The 25187-nt window shown below is 47.9% G+C and overlaps 1 protein-coding gene across 1 annotated transcript in view; it reads left to right on the top strand.

The window, feature by feature from the left end:
* The window catches only part of TMPRSS9 (transmembrane serine protease 9), a 57796-nt gene that overhangs the window by 10677 nt on the left and 21932 nt on the right, over nucleotides 1–25187 (top strand). The window contains exons 2-6 of the mRNA XM_055547565.1: nucleotides 16920–17086; nucleotides 20997–21124; nucleotides 23528–23595; nucleotides 23704–23879; nucleotides 24726–24767. Of these exons, the coding sequence (XP_055403540.1) occupies nucleotides 16945–17086; nucleotides 20997–21124; nucleotides 23528–23595; nucleotides 23704–23879; nucleotides 24726–24767 (556 nt within the window). The 5' untranslated portion in view covers nucleotides 16920–16944. The remainder of the gene's footprint in view (nucleotides 1–16919; nucleotides 17087–20996; nucleotides 21125–23527; nucleotides 23596–23703; nucleotides 23880–24725; nucleotides 24768–25187) is intronic.

Genomic DNA, 25187 nt, shown 5'->3' with positions numbered 1-25187 from the left:
ATTCTACCCCTTTTTCCTTTCTTTTTTTTAATTTCTTTTTTAAACTTTTTTATTTTATATTGGACTCTAGATGATTGGCAATATTTGGCTCAGTGGTAAAGAATCCACTTGCCAATGCAAGAGACTTAGGAGACTCGGGTTCAATCTCTGGGTTGAGAAGATTTCCTGGAGGAGGAAATGGCAACCCACTTCAGTATTCTTGCCTGGGAAATCCCATGGACAGAGGAACCTGGCGGGCTACAGTCCAGGGGGTCGCAAAAAGTCAGACACAACTGAATGACTGTCACTAGTTGATTGAAATATTGTGTTAGTTTCGGGTGTACAGCAAAGTGATTCAGTTATACATATACCTATTCTTTCCTAAATGCTTTTTCCATTTAGGTTATTACATGATACTGAGTACAGTTCCCTGCACTCCACAGTAGGTCTTTGTTGGTTATCCATTCTATTTTTTAAAGTGTGTCAATTTTTAAAATTGTACTAGAATTTATAATTTTATTTCTTTTTGGCTGGCTCTTCTCTAGTTGCAGTGAGCAGGGGCTACTCTCTAGTTGTGGTGCTCGGGCTTCTCACTGCAGCGGCTTCTCTTGTTGCAGAGCACAGGCTGTAGGGTTGAGGGCTTCCGCAGCTGTGGCTCAGGGGTGCAGTTGCAGCTCGGCATGTGGGATCTTCCCGGCCCAGGGATTGAACCCGTGTCCCCTGCATTGGTGGGCAGATTTTCATCCACTGTACCACCAGGGAAGTCCACATGTATCTATTCTTTTACAAATTCTCTACCCATTTAGGTTGTTATATAATATTGAGCAGAGTTCCCTGTCCTCTACCATAGGTCCTTGTTGGTTATCCATTCTATTTTTTAAAATATTATTTATTTATTTGGCTGCACAGGGTCTTAGTTGTAGCATGAGAATGCTCAGTTGTGGCATGTGGGATCTAGTTCCTTGACCAGAGATCACACTGGGGCCCCTGCATTGGGAGCATGGAGTCCCAGCCACTGGACCACCAGGGAAGTCCCCTATGTAGTCCAAATATAGCAGTGTGTACATGTCAGTCCTGAACTCCCTGACTATCCCTCCTCCCCAGCCCTTTCCTTCTCCATCCCTGTGTCTGGGCTCATGTTTCCGGTCTCAGAGCCAGTGCGGATCCTTTTGGAAGTTTTCAAGGATCATTCCTGTAACTGGGGATGGCGTCTCCCACCTACTCATTTCTTTTGCTTCACTGCCTCGGAGTCGTTCTTCAGATCTGCCTGGGGTGTTTTCACGTATCTCTCAAGCCCAGGTGGTAACTTATCCTCCAAAGTTGCTTTTAGAAAACTACACTAGGCTTCCTCCTGTCGAGGGTGCTCCCTCAGCCTGAGGTCACCGAGTGGAGCCAACAGTCTCCTGTTCTCTCTTATCTTCCCTCCTTCTACTCTGCTTTTGTATTCCACCCCTGATCTTTGCAAAAAATAAAAATAAAGCCAATTCTAGAAGATATTTGGCTGTCTGAGATTAGGGGCTCCAAGGATCTTCTTGGATCTTCCACCCCCTTTGCCTCTGTCCCCAGTGAAACAGCTGCTTGTCGCAGCCAGGCTGTCTCCATTACATCTGAGTGAAAGGGAGGAGAGACATCCAAACAGCTTTGTTTTTTGGTCTACCCAGCCCCAAATAATTTGTCTAAGCTGACTTTTTAAAAAAATCCTAAATGGACTTTACATCTTTTTTTTTTTTTTGGCTGAATAGCGCAGTACGTGGAATCTTAGTTCCCCAGCCAGGATAGAACCCACACCTCCCTTGCAGTAGAAGCACCGAGTCTAACCACAGGACCACCAGGGAAGTTCCTAGTGGAACTTTACATCTTGCTCAGAACTTTATTTCAATTTAGAAATATGGGTATTTAGGGGAAGCTGGGTTTCAAATGGACTTTACATGATGACTGAAGACAAAATTCACTGGCGATCAATCCCACCTTCAATTTTTATACCTCAACATTATATGGAGTGGAGAAGGCAATGGCACCCCACTCCAGTACTCTTGCCTGGAAAATCCCATGGATGGAGGAGCCCGGTAGGCTGCAGTTCATGGGGTCTCTAAGAGTCGGGCACGACAGGGAGACTTCACTTTCACTTTTCACTTTCATGCATTGGAGAAGGAAATGGCAACCCACTCCATTATTCTTGCCTGGAGAATCCCAGGGACGGGGGAGCCTGGTGGGCTGCCCTCTGTGGGGTCGCACAGAGTCAGACATAACTAAAGCAACTTAGCATAGCATAGCATTATATGGAGAGGACTTCCTGGTGGTTCGGTGGCTAAGACTCTGTGCTCCCAGTGCAGGGGGCCAGAGTTTGATCCCTGGTCAGGGAACTAGATCCTGCATACTGCAACTAAGACCTGGAGCAGCCAAATAAATAATTACAAAAAAATTATATAGAAGATAAAGCAACCCAGAGATGTTGCAACTCGGAGGGCTTTGGTCCACTTTTTGCAGAGCTAATCAGCAGTCACCCGTTTCTCCTTTGGTAAAACTGTCAGCTTTTCACTTGAGCAATAAACACATTTTCAGGACTTCCCTGTTGGTCTAGTGGCTAAGACTCCACACTCCCAATTCAGGGGGTCCAAGTATAATCCCTGGTCAGGGAACTAGATCCTGGATGTTGCAACTAAGACCTGGTACAACCAAATAAATAAAAATTAAAAATATTTTTAAAAAGTAAAGAAACAAACATGTTTTCTGTGCCAACCATTTGCAAAGACTTGACAGGGAGATGAGGTAAGGGACAGGTGTGGAGGGCCCAGGTTTGTCCTTGAGTTGATGAGAGTCTGGAAATTTCTCTGAACTGGGGGTACCCACCTGGTACATCTTCACGTCAGGTGGCCAAAGTATTGGTGCTTCAGTATCAGTCCTTCCAATGAATATTCAGGGTTGATTTCCTTTAGGATTGACTGCTTTGATCTCCTTACTGTCCAGTGGACTCTCAGGGGTCTCCTCCAGCACCACAGTTCAAAAGCATCCATTTTTCTGTGCTTAGCCTTCTTTAGGGTCCAGCTCTCACCTCTGTACATGACTACTGGAAAAATCATAGCTTTGAGTAGATGGACCTTTGTCGGCCAAGTGCTGTCTTTGCTTTTTAATATGCTGTCTAGGCTGGTCAAAGCTTTTCTTCCAAGGAGCAAAGCATCTTTTAATTTCATGGCTGCAGTCACCATCTGCAATGATTTTGGAGCCCAAGAAAATAATGTCTGTCACTCTTTCCATTTTTTTCCCCATTTATTTGCCAGGAAGTGATGGGACTAGATGCCATGATCTTAGTTTTTTGAATGTTGAGTTTTAAGCCAGCTTCTTTATGGTCCTCTTTCACCTTCATCAAGAGGCTCTTTAGTTCCTCTTCATTTTCTGCCATTAGGGTGGTATCATCTGCGTATCTGAGGTTGTTGATATTTCTCCTGACAATCTTGATTCCAGCTTGTGATTCACCCAGTCTGGCTTTTCACATGATGTACTCTACATATAAGATAAATAAGCAGGGTGACAATATATAATCTTAAGGTACTCCTTTCCCAATTTTGGACCAGTCTGGTGTTCCATAACGGGTTCTACCTGTTGCTTCTTGACCTGCATACAGGTTTCTTAGGGGGCAGGTAAGGTGGTCTAGTATTCCCATCTCTAAGAATTTTCCACAGTTTGTTGTGATCCACACAGTCCAAGGCTTTAGCATAGTCAATGAAGCAGATGTTTTTCTGGAACTCTCTTGCTTTTTCTATGATCCAGTAGATGTTGGCAATTTGATCACTGGATCTTCTGCCTTTTCTAAATCCAGCTTGAACATCTGAAGTTCTCCGTTCACATACTGTTGAAGCTTAGCTTGAAGGATTTTGAGCATTACTTTGCTAGCGTGTGAAATGAGTGCAATTGTGTGGTAGTGTGAGCACTCTTTGGCATTACCCTTCTTTGGAATTGGAATGAAAACTGACCTTTTCCAGTCCCGTGGCCACTGCAGAGTTTTCTAAATTTGCTGGCTTATCGAGTGTGGCATTTTAACAGCAGCATCTTTTAGGATTTGAAATAGCTCAGCTGGAATTCCATCAGCTCCTCTAGTTTTGTTGGTAGTAATGCTTTGTAAGGCCCATTTGACTTCATACTCCAGGAATCTGGCTCTGGGTGAGTGACCACACCATCGTGGTTGTCCAGGTCATTAAGACCTTTTTTTTGTATAGTTCTTCTGTGTATTCTTGCCACCTCTTCTTAATATCTTCTGCTTCTGTTAGGTCCATACCATTTCTGTCCTTTGTTGTGTCCATCTTTGCATGAAATGTTCCCTTGGTATCTCAATTTTCTTGAAGAGATCTCTAGTCTTTTCTGTTCTACTGTTTTTCTCTATTTCTTTGCATTGTTCACTCAAGAAGATGGGTTTCTTATCTCTCCTTGCTATTCTCTGGAACTCTGCATTCAGATGGGTATATCTTTCCTTTTCTCCTTTGCCTTTTGCTTCTCTTTTCTCAGCTATTTGTAAAGCCTCCTCAGACAGCCATTTTGCCTTTTTGGGTTTCTTTTTCTTGGGGATAGTTTTGATCACCGCCTCCTGTACAATGTTAATGAACCTCTGTCCATGAGAGAGGTGGTACCCTAGAACTCAGGAGAAGAGGGGTGAGAGGTTTGTCGGGGGAGGATTCCCCCACTCGGGAACACATTGAGCTGCAGGGGGAGATGTCCAGGTCCAGGTGAGTCCTGATTGAAGCTCCAGAGCAACTTAAGCTGGAAATTTCTGTTAATACTTGAAGGTTGTCAGTGGATAAGTGATCCTTGCTGCTGTGGGCTCTCCTGGGGAGGAAGAAGGGCTTTTGCACAGGCTGTGGCGTGGGTGCCACTTACAAATCATTTGACAGGCTTTATTTTGTAACTGCTTAAGCTGTCCATCGGACTTCCCTGGTAGCTAAGATGGTAACACATCTGCCTACAATGCCGGAGACCCGGGTTTGAATCCTGGGTCAGGAAGATCTCCTGGAGAAAGAAATGGCAACCCACTCCGGTATGCTTGCCTGGAGAATCCCATGGACAGAGGAGCCTGCTGGGCTACAGTCCATGGGGTCGCAAAGATCGGACACGACTGAGCGACTTCACTATCTATCTATCTATGCTGTCCATCAAGATTTTGCCCAAAAGGAGGCCAGTGAATGAGAACATGAAGACCTGACGTGAAGGCTCCTTTGTCTCCAGGGACGCTTTTCAGACTTGGATGGTGCACTTAGCGAGGAGGTTCTCTCCTGATCATGGACTGTGCATGACTCTGCCCAGGCCTCATGGAAACAGGATCCCCATGTATGCAGAGGTGACACCATCTAGAATTTGGATAAATCTGATGTCGTGTTGATCAAGTGGTCTCTTTTTTTACAATGGTGGGAGAGGTGGTGAAGGGCTGTAGGGTCCCTGTAGAAGTTATGGCTCCCTACTTTGGTTTGTCCAAGATTCATGTAAAAGAGACAACCCCAGCTTGAACCATTCGAGCCAAGTTTTGCTCCTGTGCCTGGCCAGTCCAGAGAAGACCTGGCCCCAGGCAGGGCTGAGTCACTTTGTCTTGTCCCCTGAAGTCCTTTCCTGGCTGTGCTCCCTACATCCATCCAGCCTCTTCCTTCAGAATTGACCGCATCCTCCTGCCATTCTTTTGGAGGTCAAGATGGCAGCCGATGGCCTCAAGCCTAGTCATGGGAGCTAAGGAGCCCCACTGGGAAGAAGGCTGCGCCCTCCCTCCTGTTATTAGTTGTGTGAAGGTGTTAGTTGCTCAATCAGGTCCAACCTTTTGCGACCCCATGGACTATAGCCCACCAGGCTTCTGTGTCCATGGAATTCTCCAGGAAAGAATACTGGGGTGGATAGCCATTCCCTTCTCCAGGGGATCTTCCCCACCCAGGAGTGGAACCCAGATATCCTGCATTGCAGACAGATTCTTTACTGTCCGAGCCATCAGAGAAGCCCCCACGAAGTTGATCATGTCCTATTGTTTTTGGCCTACGAAAGTGGCAATTTCATACAACTGAAATTCAGGGAGGAAAGTTGGTTGGCCTGCAACCCTTTGGACTAATCACTGATGTGGGTGAAAGGGTGGTTACTGTGATTGGAGGATCTGTGTCCAATGTGGACCAGTCATCAACAGGGATGGAGGGGTGGTTACTGTGATTGGCAGGCCCTGTGGACCAATCACTGGTGGGGGTAGATGGGTGGTTACTGTGATTGGCTGGCTTGCATCCAGTGCCCCAATCATCAATAGGGATGGAGATATGGGTACTGTGATTGACAGGCCCAGGTCCAGGATGGACCAATCACTGATGGGGGTGGAGGATTGGTTATTGTGATTGGCAGGTCTGGGTCCAGTGTGGACCAGTCACTACCGGGATTAGTGTAGTGGGTGGGCCATATGACTGGGGTGGACTTTGCCCTTAGAAAAAGAATTCTAGGAAGACAAAAAGACATGGTCAGCCGCTTGCTATCGAAAATTAGAACTAAAGGCACAAAGCCAATCAACGACCAGCCAGTAACTGAGGTCTGGAGAGGTTCACTGCCCTGCTGGGGCCATGGAACTAGTTGGGCTGAAGTCAGAATGTGATCATTGGTCTTCTGGCGACTAGCAGTCCTTGCACCTGACCAGAGAGAGCAGTGGGGAAAGGGCAGTTCCCATTTTCAAGTTGTTCTTCCTACGAAGATGCTCAGTGCCCCCGCTCAACACACAGATCTCTCTTGGTTGAACACTGTGTGGCATGGCCTGCAAAGAGCCTATATTAGCTTCCTGTTGCTGCTGTAACTTAGGGAGCCTCACAGGGGCTAAATCCCTCTGTGGGCAGGGCCGGTCCCTCCGGAGGCTCCAGGGAGCACCGGCTCCTGCCTTTTCCAGCTTCTAGAGGCGCCGCATCCCTGGATCGCGGCCCCTCCCTCCATCCTCACAGCCAGCCAAGCAGCATCTCCCATCTCTCTGCCTTTGACCCTCCCCTCCCTCTTATAGGGGCCCTGTCTCAGGGGCCTTAATCCCACCTGCAGAGTCTCTTCTGCCCTGTGACACGTCCCCATGGTCCCAGGACTAGGACGGGGGCGTCTTTGTGGACATTATCTTCTCTGCCACAGTGTCCAGGCGAAATGCTGTTTCTGTGGAAGTGCCTGGAGACACTGTCGGGTATTTTGGACCAAACGGTCATTGTGTTTTCTGAGCTTCGCTTGGTTCCAAGGCAGATTTCAGAGCCTGATTTTTATCTGCCCTACACCAGACCTGCCAACATCTGGATGCGGTTTCTGCGCCCTCCTAGGAGGCCGCTTCAGGGTCGTGCCGGGGCATGAATGCGCTGGTGCGCGTCCAGGCCAGAATTTGTTGGACTCCTAGCTGGGGCAGGGCTGCCAGCGGCCTGGCCTCTCCTGGGTTTCCTCGTTTGTTCACAGATAATCGCTCTTGGCCTTCACATTCTGGGTGTTTCTGTCTGTGAACAGTTTTTCCTTCTCACTTCTTTACTTCTGGCATCTGTCAGTTCCTCTCTCTCAATTCCTTTCTATTTTTATTGGGGTAGATTATGTGTGTGTGCTTAGTGGCTCGATTGTGTTAGACTCTTTGCAACCCCATGGACTGTAGTGTGCCAGGCTGCTCTGTCCATGAAATTCTCCAGGCAAGAATACTGGAGTGGGTTGCCATGCCCTCCTCCGGGGGATCTTCCCAACCCAGGGATCGAATCCAGGTCTCCCACATTGTGGACGGATTCTTTACCATTTGAGCTACCAGGGTAGATTATACATAATGTAGAATTCACCATCATAACCATTTTTAGGTGCACAGCTTGGTGGCACTAAGCACATTCACATGGTTGTGCAACCATCCCCACCATCATCTCTAGAACTTTCTCATCTTCCCAAGCTAAACCTCCACTCTCATTAAACAGACTCCCAGTCCCCTCCGCCAGCCCCTGGGCCCATCATCTACTTCCTGTCTCTGTGGGTCTGACTCCTCCAGGACCTCCTGAGAGTGGAATCAGTATTTGTCCTTCTGTGTCTGCTTCTGTCACTGAGCATCATGTTCTCAAGGCTCATCCAGGTGGTAGCAGGTGTTTGAATCTCCTTCCTTTTTAAGACTGAGTAACATTCCACTGTGTGGATGGACCACATTGTGTTTATCCATCACCCACCAATGGACACTTGGGTTGCTCCTACCTTTGGCCAGTGTGAATATGCTGCTGTGAACATAGGTGTGCAAATATCTGTTTGAGACCCTGCTTTTTGTTCTTTTGGGTGTATGTATACCCAGGAGTCAGCTTACTGCAGCATATGGTTGTTCTGTGTTTAATGTTTTGAGAACTCTCCAGACTGCTCCCCTGTTGGCTACACCGGTTTGCACTCCCAGTGATGGTGCATGACGGGGCTAACTGCCCCACATCCTCGCCAGCGCTTGCTCTCTTTCGGTTTTGGGCGATAAGCATCCTAATGGGCATATACCCTCTCTTTTTAACACTTTTCCTTTGTGAGGCTGGTGGGGAGAACTGCACGATCAGAGGTCACAGTCTCTGTGCAGGACTGTCCTCGATTCTGAGGTCATTTGCAAGTTGAGGGATGTTTCCCCAGCATTGCAGTCCTAACCCCCAGCACCTCAGGAGGTGCCCTCATTTGGATATAGGGTCTTTGTAGATACAGTCAAGTTAAAACGAGGTCATCAGGGTGGGCTTTAATTCGATACAACTGCTGTCCTTATAGCAAGGGGACGTTTGGACACTGGGAGAAGGCAGTGTAGAGATGGAGGCAGAGAAATAGTGATGCTGCCGCAAGCCAAGTAACATCAAAGGTCATCAGCTACCTCTGGAAGCCAGGAGAGAGCCTGGAACAAGTCTGCAGAGGAAGCTACCCTGCTGACATGCTGACCTCTGATTCTTGACCTCCAGAACTGGGAGTCAACAAGCATTTCTTATATAAGACCCCATGCTTGTGGTGCTTTGTTATGGCCACCCCAGGAAGCTAATAAGCAGGAGTGGTTCCCAAAACCACCATGAGGTTTGACAATTCACTAGAAAGACTCAGAAATCAGTAAGTGTTATCATACTCACATTTACGGTTTAAGATTAGCTGTAACAGTTAGAGGGATAAAGATTATGGATTAAGGGATTTCCTTGATGGTTAAAGACCTTGATGCTGGGGAAGACTGAAGGCAGGAGAAGAAAGGGGCAAAAAAGGATGAAATGGTTGGATGGCATCAATGGCTCAATGGATATAAGTTTGAGCAACTCTGGGAGATGATGAAGCACAGTGAAGTCTGACGTTCTGAAGTCCATGGAGTCGCAGAGAGTCAAATATGACTGAACGACTGAGCAACAACTGGTGGTCCAGTGGCTGAAACTCCATGCTTCTAATACAGGGGTCCCAGCTCCATCCCTGGTTGGGGAGCTAGATCCCACAAGCCACAAGTAAGACCTGATGCAGCTAAATAAGTTAATAAAAATATTAACAAAAATAAGATGATGGATTAAGATCAACTAAAGGGAGAGAGATATAGGACTGAGTCTAGCTGTCTGAGTCCCTTTGGGCTGCTGTTCCAAAATACCAAGACTGGGCAGCTGATACACAACAGAAATTTACGTCTCAGAGTACTGGGGGCTGGAAATCCAGCATCAAGGCACTGGCAGGTCCAGTGTCTGCTGAGGCCCTGCTTCTTGGCTCATCGATGGCGATCTCTTTGCTGTGTCTTCTCATGGCAGAAGGTCCAGGGAGGTCTCTGGGGTACAATGCCATATTAGTTTCTGCTGTACAGCAAAGTGAATCAGCTGTATGTTTATACATATTTGGTGGTGCTGGTGGTAAAGAACCCACCTGCCAATGCAGGGGACATTAGAGCTGAAGGTTTGATCCCTGGGTCAGGAAGATCCCCTGGAGGAGGAAATGGCAACCCACTCCAGTATTCTTGCCGGAGAATCTCATGGACAGAGGAATCTGGTGGGCTGCAGTCCATAGTGTTGCAAAGAGTCGGACACAACTGGAGCGACTTAGCATGCATCCTCTCTTTTTTGGATTTCCCTTCCATTTAGGTCACCACAGAGCACTGAGTTCCCTGTGCCATATAGTAGATTTTCATTAGTTATTCATCTCATTTCTTTAAAAAAATTTTTTAATAACATTCTATTTAGCCCAATATAGTCTAGATACCTTTTAACATATAGTCAGTATAAAGATTGTAAGATGTTTTACACTCTTTCTCTCTCTCTTTTTTTTTTTTCACTCTGTCTTGGAAATCCAGTGTGCATTTTTTGCTTATAGCATACCTTAACTTATGTCAAGTGCTCAGTAGTCATATGTGGCTAGTTGTTCTTTCGTCACTAAGTTGCGTCTTGACTTTTTGTGACCCCATGGACTGTAGCCCACCAGGCTCCTCTGTCCATGGGATTTCCCAGGCAAGAATGCTGGAGTGGGTTTCCATTTTCTTCTCCTCTGGGTTCCCTTTATACGGGCACTAACCTCATTCCTGGGGAGCCCCACCCTTAACACTTCCCAAAGGCCCCACCTCCAAATATCATCCCATGGAGGGTTAGAATTTTAACATATGAATTGGGAGTGGGGGACACAAACAGGAAGTTCCATGTCCTCTCCCGGCACAGTCAGGATGCAGTATTCTCCCGGCATTGTTGTGAGACAGCACACACGAAGCATTGCCAGTCAGGGTGGCTCCCCCAAGCGCCAGGGTACAGAGCTTTCACTGGGCACAACTGATTGACTGACGGACTCATCGGTCATCCACATGGTTGACCTCAGTCTCCCAGAGACCACTTCCCAGAACTGGGGGCAAAGGCCAAAGTTTATTTCTGTTTGCTTGTTTGTTTTTAGAGTGTTCTATTTTATCCACCCCCCTACACTGTTTTGTCATTAAGTCATAGAATAGGGACTTCCCTAGCAGTCCAGTGGTTAAGACTCCATGCTTCCGAAGTAGGGGATATGGGTTCAATCCCTGGTCAGGAAACTAAGATCCCACATGCCATGTGGCACAACCAGAAAAAAAAATGACAGTCATATAGTATGAGGACAGCTTCCCAGATGGTGCTAGTGATAAAGAACCTGCCTGCCAATGTAGGAGACAGAAAAGACAGGTTTGATCCCTGGGTCGGGAAGATCCCCCAAAGGAGGGCACAGCAACCCACTCCAGTATTCTTGCCTGGAGAATCCCATGGACAGAGGAGCCTGGCGGGCTACAGTTCATGGGGTCACAAAAAGTTGGACATGACTGAGCGACTAACACTTTCACTTTTTACTTTCATATTCACTATCATTCAGTTCTAGATAATTTTTTAAACCTTCAGTTGCTCAGTCACGTCCGACTCTTTGTGATCCCATGGACTGCAGCATGCCAGGCTTCCCTGTCCATCACCAACTCCCGGAGCTTGCTCAAACTCATGTCCATCCAGTCTGTGATCCAGCCTGTTTTCAATTATATTATGTCTGAATGAGTTTTAAGTGTATAAAATATTGTCATATATATTGTTTTATAATCTCAGATGGTTTCACTTTCAGAATGTCTTCAGTATCTAGTACTGTCTTCTTTTTTTCCGCTGACTCTTGCTGATTTTTTTTTTCTTAGTGTGTTTTGCTATTTTGAGATTGAGAACTTATCCTTAGCATGCTTTTATCTGTTGGAATCCTGCAGAATCTAAGATGAGGGTACACCTCTCTTAAAAAGTTTTGTCTGACTTTGTTTTTCTGCCCTTTACCCATTGGGTTTGACTGCTTAAAAGCAGAAGAGTAACTGGATTTTCCTGGTGAAAGATCAGTCTGGCTCTAGTGTGGATAATGAAGTGGAGAGTCCAAGTTGTTGCAATAATTCAGATTTGAGGTGGTGACAACTTGCACTAGGCAGTGTGGATGAAGACAAAAGAGGAACCCTAGACCAAAGGTCCCATATTATGGCCCTCAGATTAACCCCAGCCAATTGCCTGTTTCCTGGGAACATAGCCATACCTGTGTGTTTACGTGTGCCTGATGCTGCTTTTATGACGTGACAGAGTTGTATTAATAGTAGACTGTGGGACTACAAAGCTGAAAATATTCACTCTGGCTCTCCGCATATGAAGTTTAGTGCCCCCTATTCTACAGAAGTGCAGGATATTGAATCTGCAGGACTTGGTGATAGACACGGTCTGAAGAGACTAATTACACTCGTCCCTCACTGTCTGAGGGACACTGAAACCCATAGATGCTCAAATCCCTTATATAAAATGACTTAGTGATTGCATATAGGGGCCTCCCAGGTGGCTCAGTGGAAAAGAATCCACTTGCCAATGCAGGAGACACAAGAGATGCAGGTTTGATACTTAGGTAAGGAAGATCCCCTGGAGGCGAGCATAGCAACCCACTCTAGTATTCTTGCCTGGAGAATCCCATGGACAGAGGAACCTGATGGGCTACAGTCCATGAGGTCACAAACAGTTGGACAGGACTGAGCAAGTAACACACACACACACGCACACGCGCGCGCGCGCACACACACACACACACACACTGAGATGCGGGGCTTATGTGGCTAAAACAGAGAAATCCCAGGGAAACTGAGACAGTGGGTCACTGTAGGTGTTGGCAAGATATCTAGAGGGAGTGTCAAGAGGGAGCTGGAAGTGCTTTCTGAATTTGTGTGGAGCTCAACAGCTCTCTGCTGCGGACAGCAGCCCCTGACTGACAGCCAGCAGAAAGAGGGGGCCTCAGCCCTAGAAGCACAAGGAACCAGATTCTGGCCACAGCAGGGAGCTCGGGAGTGGAGCCTCCCTGGTTGAGCCTCTGGATGAGAATGCTACCCAGCTCACACTTCTTTTTCTGCACTGCACAGCTTGTTGGATCTTAGCTCCTCTAGCAGGAATTGAACCCGTGCCACAGCAGTGAAAGTTCCTAATCACTGGACCTTCAGGGAACTCCCCCAGCTAATGTTTTGTTTGTAGCTGAGTGAGACCCTGAGCAGAGGACCCCTAAAACGTGCCAGATTCCTGACCTGCAGAAACCATGAGATAAGGAACATGCATTGTTTTAAGCAGCTATGTGTGTGATAACTTGTTACGTGGCAGCAGTTGACTAGCACACCTCCTCTAAGAGGGCCCAGGCTTGCTCCCTCCTGCCACAGGACTTTTACGTATTTTGTTCTTACTGTATGAACATCTATTGCTTCCACCAGCCACTGCCTGGATTCCTGTTTATCCATCAGAACTCATGTAACTCATCCCTCCATCAGGAAGTTTCCCTTGACCCCTGTCTAGATCAAAGCTTCCTTTTGACAGAGACCCAAAGCCCCATGGACGCAGCAGTTATTGTAGCCACAATTTTAATTTACTTGGGTCTCTGTCACTAAGATTTATGCTCTGTGAGCTGAGAATCACATCTGTCTCATTAAGGGCCGGGTACCCAGCACAGAGCAGCCAGGCCTGGCCGGTCGTAAATATCAGATTGACGGAGACAGTGAATGGAGCTTCTATGTTCAATGCTAAATAGCAGCCGGGCCCCTCTGTGCCCTAATGATGGTGATGACAAGACAATTTGGAGAACACAGGAATCCTTAGAAAACCCAAGGGGTAGGGGGTGACAGGGCCAGCTGGGGCTGAATGAATGTAGTGTATGTGTTTGTATGGGGGCTGTCAATGAGCTCATACACTACACTCGTGTTTCCAGCCCTAATCACAAAAGTGAATCTTGGTGTCTTTGTCCTTAAAACATTTCATCAAGTGATTCTTAGAGCTTCTCTGGCTCCTCAGACAGCAATTCAGCTCAAGTGTAAGAATAAAGGGGTGAGCTTTGTACGACCTTGCTCCCCACCTCTGCACTACTCCCCTTTCTTACCAACTCTGCATGGTGGTGGTGAGGCGCAGAGTGGCTGTTCCCAGTAGGACGTGTTACCTTGATCGGATAGGACATTCTGGCTGGGCCCCGGTGTGGGGTTCCAGATTTAACAGTAAACATACAGCACAGCCAGATAAATTTGAATTTCAGGCAAACAACAAATACATTTTGGGGAGACTTCCCTGGCAGTCCAGTGGCTAAGACTCTGTGCTCCCAATTCAGGGGGCCTGGCTTCGATCCCTGGTCAGGGAACTAGATCCTGCATGCTGCAACTGAGATCCAACATAGCCAAATAAATGACTTGAATAAAAATTTTTAAATGCTTTTTCTTAATACAAGTATGTTCCAAATTTTGCACAAGACATGTTAGGAACTGTATGTGTCAGGTTCTCTAGAGAAAGAGAACCAGTAGAATGGAGAGGAAGACAGACAGACAGACCAGAGTTAGCTCACAATCATGGGAGCTGGCAAATGCAAAATCTGCAGGGCAGGCTGGAGACCCTGGGAAAAGTTGATGTTGCAGCTCAAGTGCAAAGGCTACCTGGAGGCAGTATTCCTTCTTTGGGGGGAAACCTTGATCTTTTCTCTTAAGGCCTTCAACTGATTGGATGCAGCCCATCCAAACTACAGAAGCTCATCTGCTTTACTCAACATCAACTGGTTAAGTGTTAATTATGTCTTCACCGCAATGTCAGGAACCATGTTTGGTCAAAACCCAGCATCATGGCCTAGCCCTGTGGACACACAAAGTTAACTATCGCAAGATGTTTTTGTCATGTTTTTTGTTTGCTTGTTTGTTTTGGCTGAGCTGTGTGGCATGTGGGCTCTTAGTTCGCTGACCAAGGATCAAACCTGTGCCCCTGTACTTGAAGCTTTGAGTCTTAACCACTGGACCACCAGGGAAATCTATAGGTCTTATTCATCTGAAATTTAAGTTTGACTGGGTATACTGTATTTATGGGCTTTCCAGGTGGCGCCAGCGGTAAAGAACCTGCCTGCCAATGCAGGAGACATAAGAGATGTGGGTTCAATCCCTGCATCGGGAAGATCCACTGGAAGAGGGCATGGCAATCCACTCCAGTATCCTTGCCTAGAGAATCCGATGGACAGAAGAACCTGGTGGGCTACAGTGCACAGGGTTGCAAAGAGTCGATACAAGTGAAGCGACTTTGCACGCACACACTATATTTTATCTGATGCGCAGACCTGCTGTCCATCCATACGGGCCTACAAAGCAGCTCCATTCCCCCCAGAGAAGCACCTGGCCAAGAGCGCACTTCATGGAGCCCTGTCAAGGGAAGTAGAGTGGGATTGTCTCCCCACTTCTTTCTGGGTGGTGTTCAAACGGGGAAGAGTGTGTCAGAGGCCAGATATGAGTCATTCTCTGCCCACGCAATGGAGGCAGCATCCATGCGGAGCAGGGGTGGGGGTAGGTAATGAGATCCACCGCTGCAGAGCCATAAAGGTGACTCATCCCCTCCTAGACAAAGGCTTCTCTGCAGGCTGAGGCTTTAGAGTAGAGGTCTGCTCAGGTCTCATGAACGGAAGGGAATTATCCAGCCAGGTCGGGGGCAGGGGTATGCTGTGAGTGGGGAGGGCTGAACACATTCAAGGCTCTCGTAGTTGCAAGGAGCAGAAGCCAACTGCCTGAAGTGCATTTGTTGGCGCCTGACACAGAGACACTTCAGAGGCAGAAGTGCCGGAGTTCAGCCTGTCACCACCTCTCAGCTCTGCTCTCTGTGAGCTGAGAGTCTGAGATCCTGGATCCTGAGAGGCAGGAATTAGCCAGATGGCAGCAGGCATTGTCTTCTGCCCATTTAACAGAGGGGGAAGCTGGAGGCCAGAGCTGTTAGATCTCACAGCTTATTCTTACCCTTTGTTGTTTTAGTCGGTCAGTCATATCTGACTCTTTGCAACCCCATGGACTGTGGCCCAGCAGGCTCCTCTGTCCATGGGATTTCCCAGGCAAGAATACTGGAGTGGGTTGCCATGCTGTCCTCCAGGGGATCTCTCCAACCCAGGGATCGAACCCTTGTCTCTTGCATTGGCAGGTGGAATCTTTACCACAGAAACACCATCCTCCCTAATAAGAGATTTAAAAATATATATATCATTAATTGTTATGATGGAGAATCAGCCTAATGCTAAAATTTTGCATACTCATAAAAATGCCATTGTTGTAAAGCAACTATACTCCAATAAAAATTAATACAAAAAAAAAAAAAAAAAGAAACGGGACTTCCCTGGCTGTCCAGTGGTTGGAACTTTGCCTTCCAAATGCAGGGGGTGCAGGTTCCATCCCTGGTTGGGAAGCTGGGATCCCTAAAAAACCAAAGCATAAAACAGAAGCAATGTTGTAACAGATTCAGTAAAGACTTAAAAAAAATTTTTTTTTAAATGGACTTCCCTGGTGGCACAGTGGATACGACTCTACCTGCCAATGCAGGGGACACAGGTTTGACCCCTGATCTGGGAAGATCTCCTATGCCACAGAGCAGCTAAGCCGGTGTGCCGCAACTACTGAGCCTGTGCTCTAGAGCCGGGGAGCCGCAATTACTGAAGCCTGCATGCTCTAGAACCTGGGCTCCACAACAGGAGAAGCCACTGCAACGAGAAGCCCGAGCACCACAGTGAAGAGGAGCCCCGCTCTCTGCAGCTGGAGAAAGCCCAGCAATGAAGACCCAGTACAACCAAAACTAAAATTTTAAAAAAACTTAAAAGAATGAAGCCATTGGGAATTCTCTGACAGTTCAGTAGTTAGGATTCTGTCTGCACTTTCGCTGCCACGGCTGTGGGTTCAATCTCTGGCTGGGGAACGAAGGTCTCACAAGCTGTGTGGTGCAGCCAAAAAAAAAAAAACAAAAAAAAAAAAACCAAAGCCATTAGTTGACTTTCAAATAGCATTTAATGGATGAAGGAGCATTGTAGTCACTGTTATGCCACACCACAACATCACCTCATGCTTAATGGCTTAAATCAACGTACTTCTGTTAACAAGAGTCCAGGCTCGCCTCAGGTGCTATTGATGGCAGCTAGTTTGCACAAGGAAGACCCTTGCTTAGGGGAAGAGAAGTGCCGCCCTAGCTCTGACCTCGCTTTTCTGCCTCTCTTCTGCTCGCCTCCAGGTCTCCGTCCCTGTGTCCGGGAGCCATGGAGCCCACTGCCAGTGACTTACAGCTGGTGCCTGGAGCCACCAAGGACGTCCTGGCTGCAGATGCCATGTGCTGCCGGGCAGCCCTCTCCACTGTCGTGGCCACCAGCATCGTCCTCGTCACCCTGGGAGTCCTTGTGGGTGAGTGGCCATGGGCTTGCTTGGGTCCACACACCAGGAGACTGGCAGAAAGATGCCCAGGAGTCGCTCAGGGGTGTCCCAGAGCAAAGGGTCGAGCATACAGGCCACGGAGGCCACCAAGAGCAAGGCAGGGGGCCCGGCGCTGGATGTTGCACTTAGCGCCAGGCTGGGCACTGGGAGCCTGGGCGCCTTGGTAATACCTGCAAATTTTGGGTCTCCCACATGTGGGGTTCTTAATGGGGATTCATGGCCAGGGTGAAATGGAGACCAGTAGGGAAATGGAACTTATTTTGAGAAATTTGGAAAGTCCCCAAAAATATAAGAAATGAGTGAGCAGTCCTTAACTTTCCCACCTCCCACAATCAACAGTGGCTCCCACTTTATTATTATTACTTTTTGCCATGCCACAAGGCATACTGGATCTGAGTTCCCCAACCAGGAACTGAATCCATGCTCCTGCTGTGGAAGCACTGAGTCTTAACCATTGGACCCCCAGGGAAGTCCCTCTTACTTCATATTTGAAGTCCCTCTCACTTCATACAAAATAAGGCTTCCCAGGTGGCACTAGTGGTAAAGAACCCACCTGCCAATCCAGGAGGCATAAAAGACACGGATTCGATGCCTGGGTCCGAAAGACCTCCTGAAAGAGGGGATGGCAACCCACTCCAATATTCTTGCCTGGACAATTCCATGGACAGAGGAGCCTGGTGGACTACAGTCCATGGGGTTGAAAAGAGTCAGACACAACTGAGCGCACACCCACACATACAAAATAATGACCCGTTGTGAACGCTGTGGGCTGCAGTTACAGAAACACACGGAGGTCTTTTCATGTCAGTGGAAGGCTCCAGCAGATGCCTGCCAACTGTACAGAGTTCCAGGGCTGCCCTGTACCTCTGCATGGTAGCCCTGAGCCCCAGTGCCATTTAGACTTAATTTAAATGACAGGTAAAATCCAGTTCCTCCATCCCTGCCAGCCACATTTCACTGGTGGCTCGTGGTTCCTGCAGGGGATGCTCAGATCTAGGACCTTCCGCCATCACGGGAAGTTCTGCTCTGACCTGAGCTCCTTCTGAGATATCTGAGTTTCTTAGTTCTGTGTGGGGGTGTGAAAGTCACCCTTCGTTCATGAAATGATGATGGTAACTGGCAGTTTTGGGGGGAAATGGTGTCATGTGCAAAATAATAAGTTGGCAACCCAATGTGGGATGTATATATTTTAATATTTTAAATGTATAGATGTATGTTTGTGAATATATGGAATAGCTGGAAGTCTGGCATGGCTGATAGATGCCCTCTGATGGCTGTGAGGTGAAGTGCAGGAAAACTGGTTTTTGTGTGTGCGTGGGCGCATGCGCCCCCCTCCCCCTCCCCCAACCCTGTCCCCCAGCAGGAGTCAGTTTCACAACTCCATTCTAGAAGCACAGATACATTCTGGGACAACAGTTAGATCAAATCTCCAGCAGAACCTCTGAAGCCAAGGAAGGCTTTAAGAAGCACTTAAAATTTAAAAACAATTTTAAAATTACAGTTCAAATTTGTCCCCTTCCCAGACAGCTCAGAATTTTACTCATCGGTGTACAGTTTTACATGAGCCCTTGGCTGGACTGTTTCTCCAAGTGCATGGGAGCTGTGGGTATTTCAGAGGAAAAGTGTGGGGCTTATTGGGGGCCCAGAGCATAAGCACTTGCATCCACATAGCAGGATTCTTGTTACCTTTCTTTTTAGTTCCTTGCAGGAGAAAACAACCATTTTTAGAATTGTTTTAGTCTGTTTGTTCTATCTATTCAATAAATAAATATCTAAATATCTATCTGGATGAATATTCATTCCAGTAAATAGAGCTGGGACCTGACTTCCATAGTGTAGATGACAGCTACTTCTAGTTTTAAATTAAAAAAAATTTTTTTTTCTTTGGCCATGCCAGATGGCTTGTGGGGTGTCTTAGTTCCCTGACCAGGAATTGAACCCAGGGGCACGGTAGTGCAAGTGCTGAGTCCTAACCACTGGGCCAAACCACATGGCATGTGGGATCTTATTTCCCTGAACAGGGATTGAACCCAAGCCCCCTGAATTGGCAGCTCAGAGTTTTGAAAGATTGCTGCTACAAGCCATGAATGATGCTGGGATTCTTGGCCTCCGGAGGAGAAGAATTCCATCTGGGGCCAGTGATGACGCTTGATCACTCAGAGCTTTTTGTATAATAAAGTTTTATTAAAGTATAAAAGAGAGAACCCTTCTGACATAGACATCAGAATAGGGTGGAAAGGGTGTCCCCTTGCTAGTTTATAGTAAGGACTTATATACCTATTAGCAGGCTGCTAATTAGAGAAAGGAAATGCCTCAAAACTGAGAGTTGCACCCGGCCCCTCAATCACAACATGCATTGTGAGATAGCATTGTCACAAGGTGAGTTATCCTAGGCCATAAAACAATTGACATGAACCTTGAAGAAAGGCAGATTTCCAAGTAAGTACATAGTTTCATTAACTTAGCTTAAGAGAATATTTCCATGAGTAAAACATACTGGTTTGTTGAACCATTATTGTTCTGAGTCTTAGGCCACACCAACTTGAAGAAAAGCAGATTCTAAGATAAATATACAGTCCATTAACATAGCTTAAGAAAAACATTTCCATAAGAAAAACTGCATTGGGTAGCTCAAGGTTTGAGAAAAGTTAAGTTCAGGTGGAACCAGGTGTCCTCATGGCAACACAGAATTTTAAAAGAAACCTCCTTTTAATTTTGCGTGGAGAAGGAAGAACAACCTCTGACGCTTGTAGTTTGTTCTGATGCTTACAGTCTATTTCCTCCGCCTGGGGACCTCTAGCCTTCCTGCCTGTTACCCTCTCAGTTTTAACTATTGGACCGCCAGGGAAGTCCCCCTGTTTTTAAAATTTAGCAAGTATGATCATTTTTGACTGGGGGCCCCTTTGCCAGTCTTGTATATTTTTTGACAGAAATGGGTGTCTTCGTGTGCTCTGTAGGGTTATATTCTTTACTTTAAGACATTTAATGTTCTTTGCTGTATGTGGTTCCCACAGTGTTTCCAACAGTCGGAAGCTGTGTTGTTCAGAGGGTGGCATCATGGGTGGGGGTCTGAGGGTCCTGGTATCCCTGACTGTGGCCATGCCCCTGTCGTACTAGATGCCCTCTTCCAGGGAAAGTGAAAGTGTTAGTCATTCAATTGTGTCCGATTCTTTACGACCCTATGGACTGTAGCCCACCAGGCTCCTCTGTCCGTGGGATTCTCCAGACAAGAATACTAGAGTGGGTAGCCATTCCCTTCGCCAGGGGATCCTCCCGACCCAGGGATCGAACCCTGGTCTCCTGCTTTGCAGGTGGATTCTTTATCATCTGAGCCGCCAGGGAGGAGGTGGGAATTGCCCCAAAGTTGAGGTAAGGTCTTTTGAGGCCATTTCAGCCATTTGGGGCTGAAGTTGACCCAGGGCCCTGGGCCAGGCGTTTCTAGGGGGAGCCAGCCTTCCCCTTAAGGGAACCTGGGGACACCTGGGGCTTTTGTGCTGGACCTGGGGGCCTTCAGGTGAGTGATGGGTGAGAGTGGATGAGGGGGCACCCTGACGGTCCAGTGGTTAGGACTTGCAGGGGATACAGGTTTGATCCCTGGTAGGGGAGCTATGATCCCACATGCCTGGTGGTCAGAAACCAAAAACATAAAGCAGAAGCAATGTTGAAACAAATTCAATAAAGACTTAAAAAAATAGTCCTCTTTAAAAAGACAAAAAAAAAGAGCACTGTTAATAGTCACTCAACCCCCAGGGAGTCAGCCCACCCCCATTAGTTGGGATGAGCAGCCCTGGGGTGGCGGGGGGGCCTTGGAGGCCCGCTTCGCTGACTGAGCCCTGCCCCTGCAGTGGGCGCTCTCATGGGGTCCTGGTCTCGTCCGCAGCCTCCCTCTCTACACAGGGCGTCGATGTAGAGCACATGGCAGAGCTGCGTGGGATCCGGTTTGCCCCCAGCTTGCAGCAGGAGACCTCAGAGTACTACCGCACGCTGACGCCTGCTCTGGAAATGCTGGTGAGGGTCCTGGGAGCCAGGGGTGGAGGCGGCAAGTGGGTGGCCAAAGGCTCTGACTGAGGCAGCAAGGCAGAGGGGAGACTGAGGAAGGGAGAGGGGCCATGGGATGAACAGGGCGCAGCTGGTGCTTTCTAGAAAGCAGGGGATGGCAGCATCGGGTGGGAACCTCCGACTATAAGACCCATAGGTCTTATTGGAAGGTTGTAAACTGCATTTCAGTAGAGAAATCAGAACTTTCCTATGTGGCTGGTGGGAATCTGAAAAGGGGCAGCCTCTGTAGAAAGCAGTGTGGCAATTTGACCCTGATGCTGGGAAAGATTAAGGGCGGGAGGAGAGGGGGGCAGTAGAGGATGAGATGGTTGGATGGCATCACCAGCTTAATGGACTTGAATCTGAGGAAACTCCGGGAGTTGGTGATGGACAGGGAAGCCTGGTGTGCTGTAGTCCATGGGGTCACAAAGAATTGGACATGACTAAGCATCATGTATGGATGTGAGAGCTGGACTGTGAAGAAAGCTGAGCGCCAAAGAATTGATGCTTTTGAACTGTGGTGTTGGAGAAGACTCTTGTGAGCCCCTTGGACTGCAAGAAGATCCAACCAATCCATCCTAAAGGAGACCAGTCCTGGGTGTTCATTGGAAGGATTGATGCTGAGGCTGAAACTCCAATACTTTGGCCACCTCATGCAAAGAGCTGACTCATTGGAAAAGACCCTGATGCTGGGAGGGATTGGGGGCAGGAGGAGAATGGGACGACAGAGGATGAGATGGCTGGATAGCATCATCGACTCGATGGACGTGAGTTTGAGTGAACTCCGGGAGTTGGTGATGGACAGGGAGGCCTGGCGTGCTGCAGTTAATGGGGTCGAAAAGAGTCGGACACGACTGAGCGACTGAACTGAACTGAATGACGAACAGCAATACCACCTGACCCAGCCATTCCGTTCCTGGGTATCTGCCCCAGAGAAACAAAAAGGTGTGTCCACACAGAAACCTGCACGTGATGCTCACAGCACCATGAGTCATGATAACCCCGAAGGGAAAGCAACCGGATTGTCCATCAGCAGATAATGGATAAACAGCTGTGAACCCTCCACACCCGGGAGCGTCACCCAGCCCTGACACCCACTACCACGTGGAGAGAACACGACGCTCAGTGAGAGAAGCAGACACAGAAGGACACGCAGGGTGTGACTCCACTGACGGGAAACGTGCAGAGCAGGCCGATCCGCAGACACAGAGAGTGGGTTCCTGGTGGTCAGGGGCTGGGGGAGGGGACGGGGGGGTAACTGGTAATGGGGATGGGCTTCTTTTGGAGTGATGAGAATATTTTAAAATCGTGGTGAGTTGTACAAATCTGTGAATGTACTAAAACCCCATCTAATTGAATACTTTTAAAAGGTGAGTTTTTATGGTAGGTGACTTATACATCTTTCGTTTTGGCTGCATTGTTGAACTTCCCTGACTGGGAATTGAACCCATGCCCCCTGCAGTGGAAGCACAGAGACTTAACCACTAGACCACCAGAGAAGTCCAACTTATACCTCACTTGTTTTTTTTTTTTTTTGGCCATGCCACATGGCATGTGGGATCTTAGTTCCCCTGAAAGTGAAAGCGTTAGTCACTCAGTCATGTCTGACTCTTTGTGACCCCATGGACTATGGCCCACCAGGCTCCTCTGTCCATGGGATTCTCCAGGCAAGAATCCTAGAGTGGGTTTACATTTCCTCCTTCAGGGTATCTTCCCCACCCAGGGATCAAACCCAGGGCTTCTGCATTGCAGGCAGGTTCCCCTTCCCAGGGATGGGACTAATGCCCACTGCAGTGGAAGCGCAGAGTCTTAAACACTGGACCTCCAGGGAAGTCCAAATTCATCCATTTTTAAAGTGACATTTAGTACAGTCACAGAGTTGTGCAACTATTACCTCTAATTCCAGGAGCTTTCATCACCCCAAAAGGAAACCCTATCTCCCCATCAGCATTCACTCCCATCCCCTCCCCAGCCCCTGACCACCAGGAACCCACTCTCTGTGTCTGTGGATCGGCCTGCTCTGCACGTTTCCCGTCAGTGGAGTCACACCCTGTGTGTCCCTCTGTGTCTGCTTCTCTCACTGAGCACCGTGTTCTCAGGGTCCGTCCACGTGGTTGTGAGTGTCAGGGCTTCTCTCCTTTTCATGGATGAGGGATGCTTCCGGGTATGGAGGGACCACGTGTTTCTCCATCATGTGCTGGTGGAGCTGTGTTTTCACAGGCACGCCCTGGGACTGCCCACCCCATCGCTCACTCAGCAGTGTGAACTGACTGCATGCACGGAGTTGAGGAGGTGCTTTTCTCCTCCTCCCCCACTCTCCCAGCCAGGGGTCTCCATGGGGTCTCACATTTGTGGCTGCTGTTTCTGTTGCAGTTTGTCAGCAGCTTTCAAGAGACAGAATTGGAGTCCAGCTGCGTGGGCTGCACAGTGCTGAGTTACTGGTGAGTGAGGGCCTCCTGGGGGTAGAGGATCTTGGGGGACCCCTGGATTTGCAGAGAATTCCAGCTGAGAAGTGCCCTCCCTCTCAAGGCCAATGTCCTCCCCACCAGGGAGGGCAACGCCAGCGTCCTGGTGCGTTTCCGGCTGCACTTTCTGCTGCTGGCCCTGTGGACGCCAAGCCCAGGCCTGGAGGAGCAGCTATTGCAGCGGGGACTTCATGCGAGGCTGCAGGGCCTCGGCATCCCCCTAGCCCCCTATGGCACCATTGTGTCTGCCCAGCTCACAGGTGAGTGACCCCAGGCTTGTGGCATCCCCCAGCCCCCTGTGGCACCATCGTGTCTGCCCAGCTCACAGGGGAGTGACCCCAGAGACAAGGAGACTTTGGGAGGGATGTGCTGGGGGAGGGGAGCCAGGTGGAAGTTGCATTAAACTTGACACTTTCCATAATCGACCCTTTCCGTGACGAGGAAACATATACACATTGCTTTACCTTCAATGGTAGACACCACAGGGTGGCAACTTGTAATTATTTTCATCTTTGCCACCCATTGGGTCTCTGTCAAGATGACTCAACCTGGCCATCATAGCACAAAAGCAGCAAAGACAATATATAAACAAATGGACACATATCTGTGTATCAATAAAACTTTCTTTATAAAAACAAGTGGTGGGCCAGATTTGGCCCCTGGCCCCCTGGTATAGAACTAAGTGTAGATGTTATGCTCTAAATTCTAAGATTACTGTGTGTTGGGATTTGAGAGCCAGATGTGATTTCAGAGTGTGCAGATTGAAAGATTGTTGCCTTGACCTGGCATGGGAGGACATTTAGTCCCCTTCTACCACCCCTGACACACTTGGTGTCTTAGTAACCTCACCAGAGCTGAGAGAGATTTCTGCACAGATGAAATTGTTTCAGGTCCACATCATCCACTCTGGCAGCCACCTGCCCCATGCGGCTGTTGTGCTCTTATTATGAGGAACGGAATATTTGATCTGACTTTATCTCAGTTGAGTTAAGTTAGAATTTAAGTGGCTCCCAGGTGGACAGTGCAGTTCCCTGCTTTGCAATATGATGTTGTCAAAGAAATTCGCCACTTGCTAAATACTCTTTTATCTTTTCATTTTGCTGCAGGAGGCCAGAAGGGGCCGCTGACAGAAAGAGACTTAAAATCAGGTATGTTTTGATGAAATGATAAAGAAAATGTGGTGTTTACACCACACATGTACACATATACACAATGGAATACTACTCAGCCATAAAAAAGAATGAAATAATGCCATTTGCAGCAACCTGGATGGACCTAGAGATTCTCATACTAGAAGTAAGTCAGGCAGAGAAAGACAAATACCATATGATATCACTTATATGTGGAATTTAAAAGATGTTACAACAAACTTATCTACAGAACAGACTCACAATATTGAGAACAGATCTGGGCTTGCCAAGATGGAGGAGGGTCAGGGAGGGAAGGATTATGGGTTTGGGATTAGCAGATGCAAACTGTTATATATAGGATGGATAAACAGTGAAGTCCTGTATAGCACAGGGAACTATTAATATATTCAATGTCCTGAGACAAAACCTAATGGAAAA

Source organism: Bubalus kerabau, chromosome 1 (assembly GCF_029407905.1).
Source record: "Bubalus kerabau isolate K-KA32 ecotype Philippines breed swamp buffalo chromosome 1, PCC_UOA_SB_1v2, whole genome shotgun sequence".
Taxonomy (NCBI): domain Eukaryota; kingdom Metazoa; phylum Chordata; class Mammalia; order Artiodactyla; family Bovidae; genus Bubalus; species Bubalus kerabau.
This window is presented reverse-complemented; position numbering and strand designations above follow the sequence as displayed.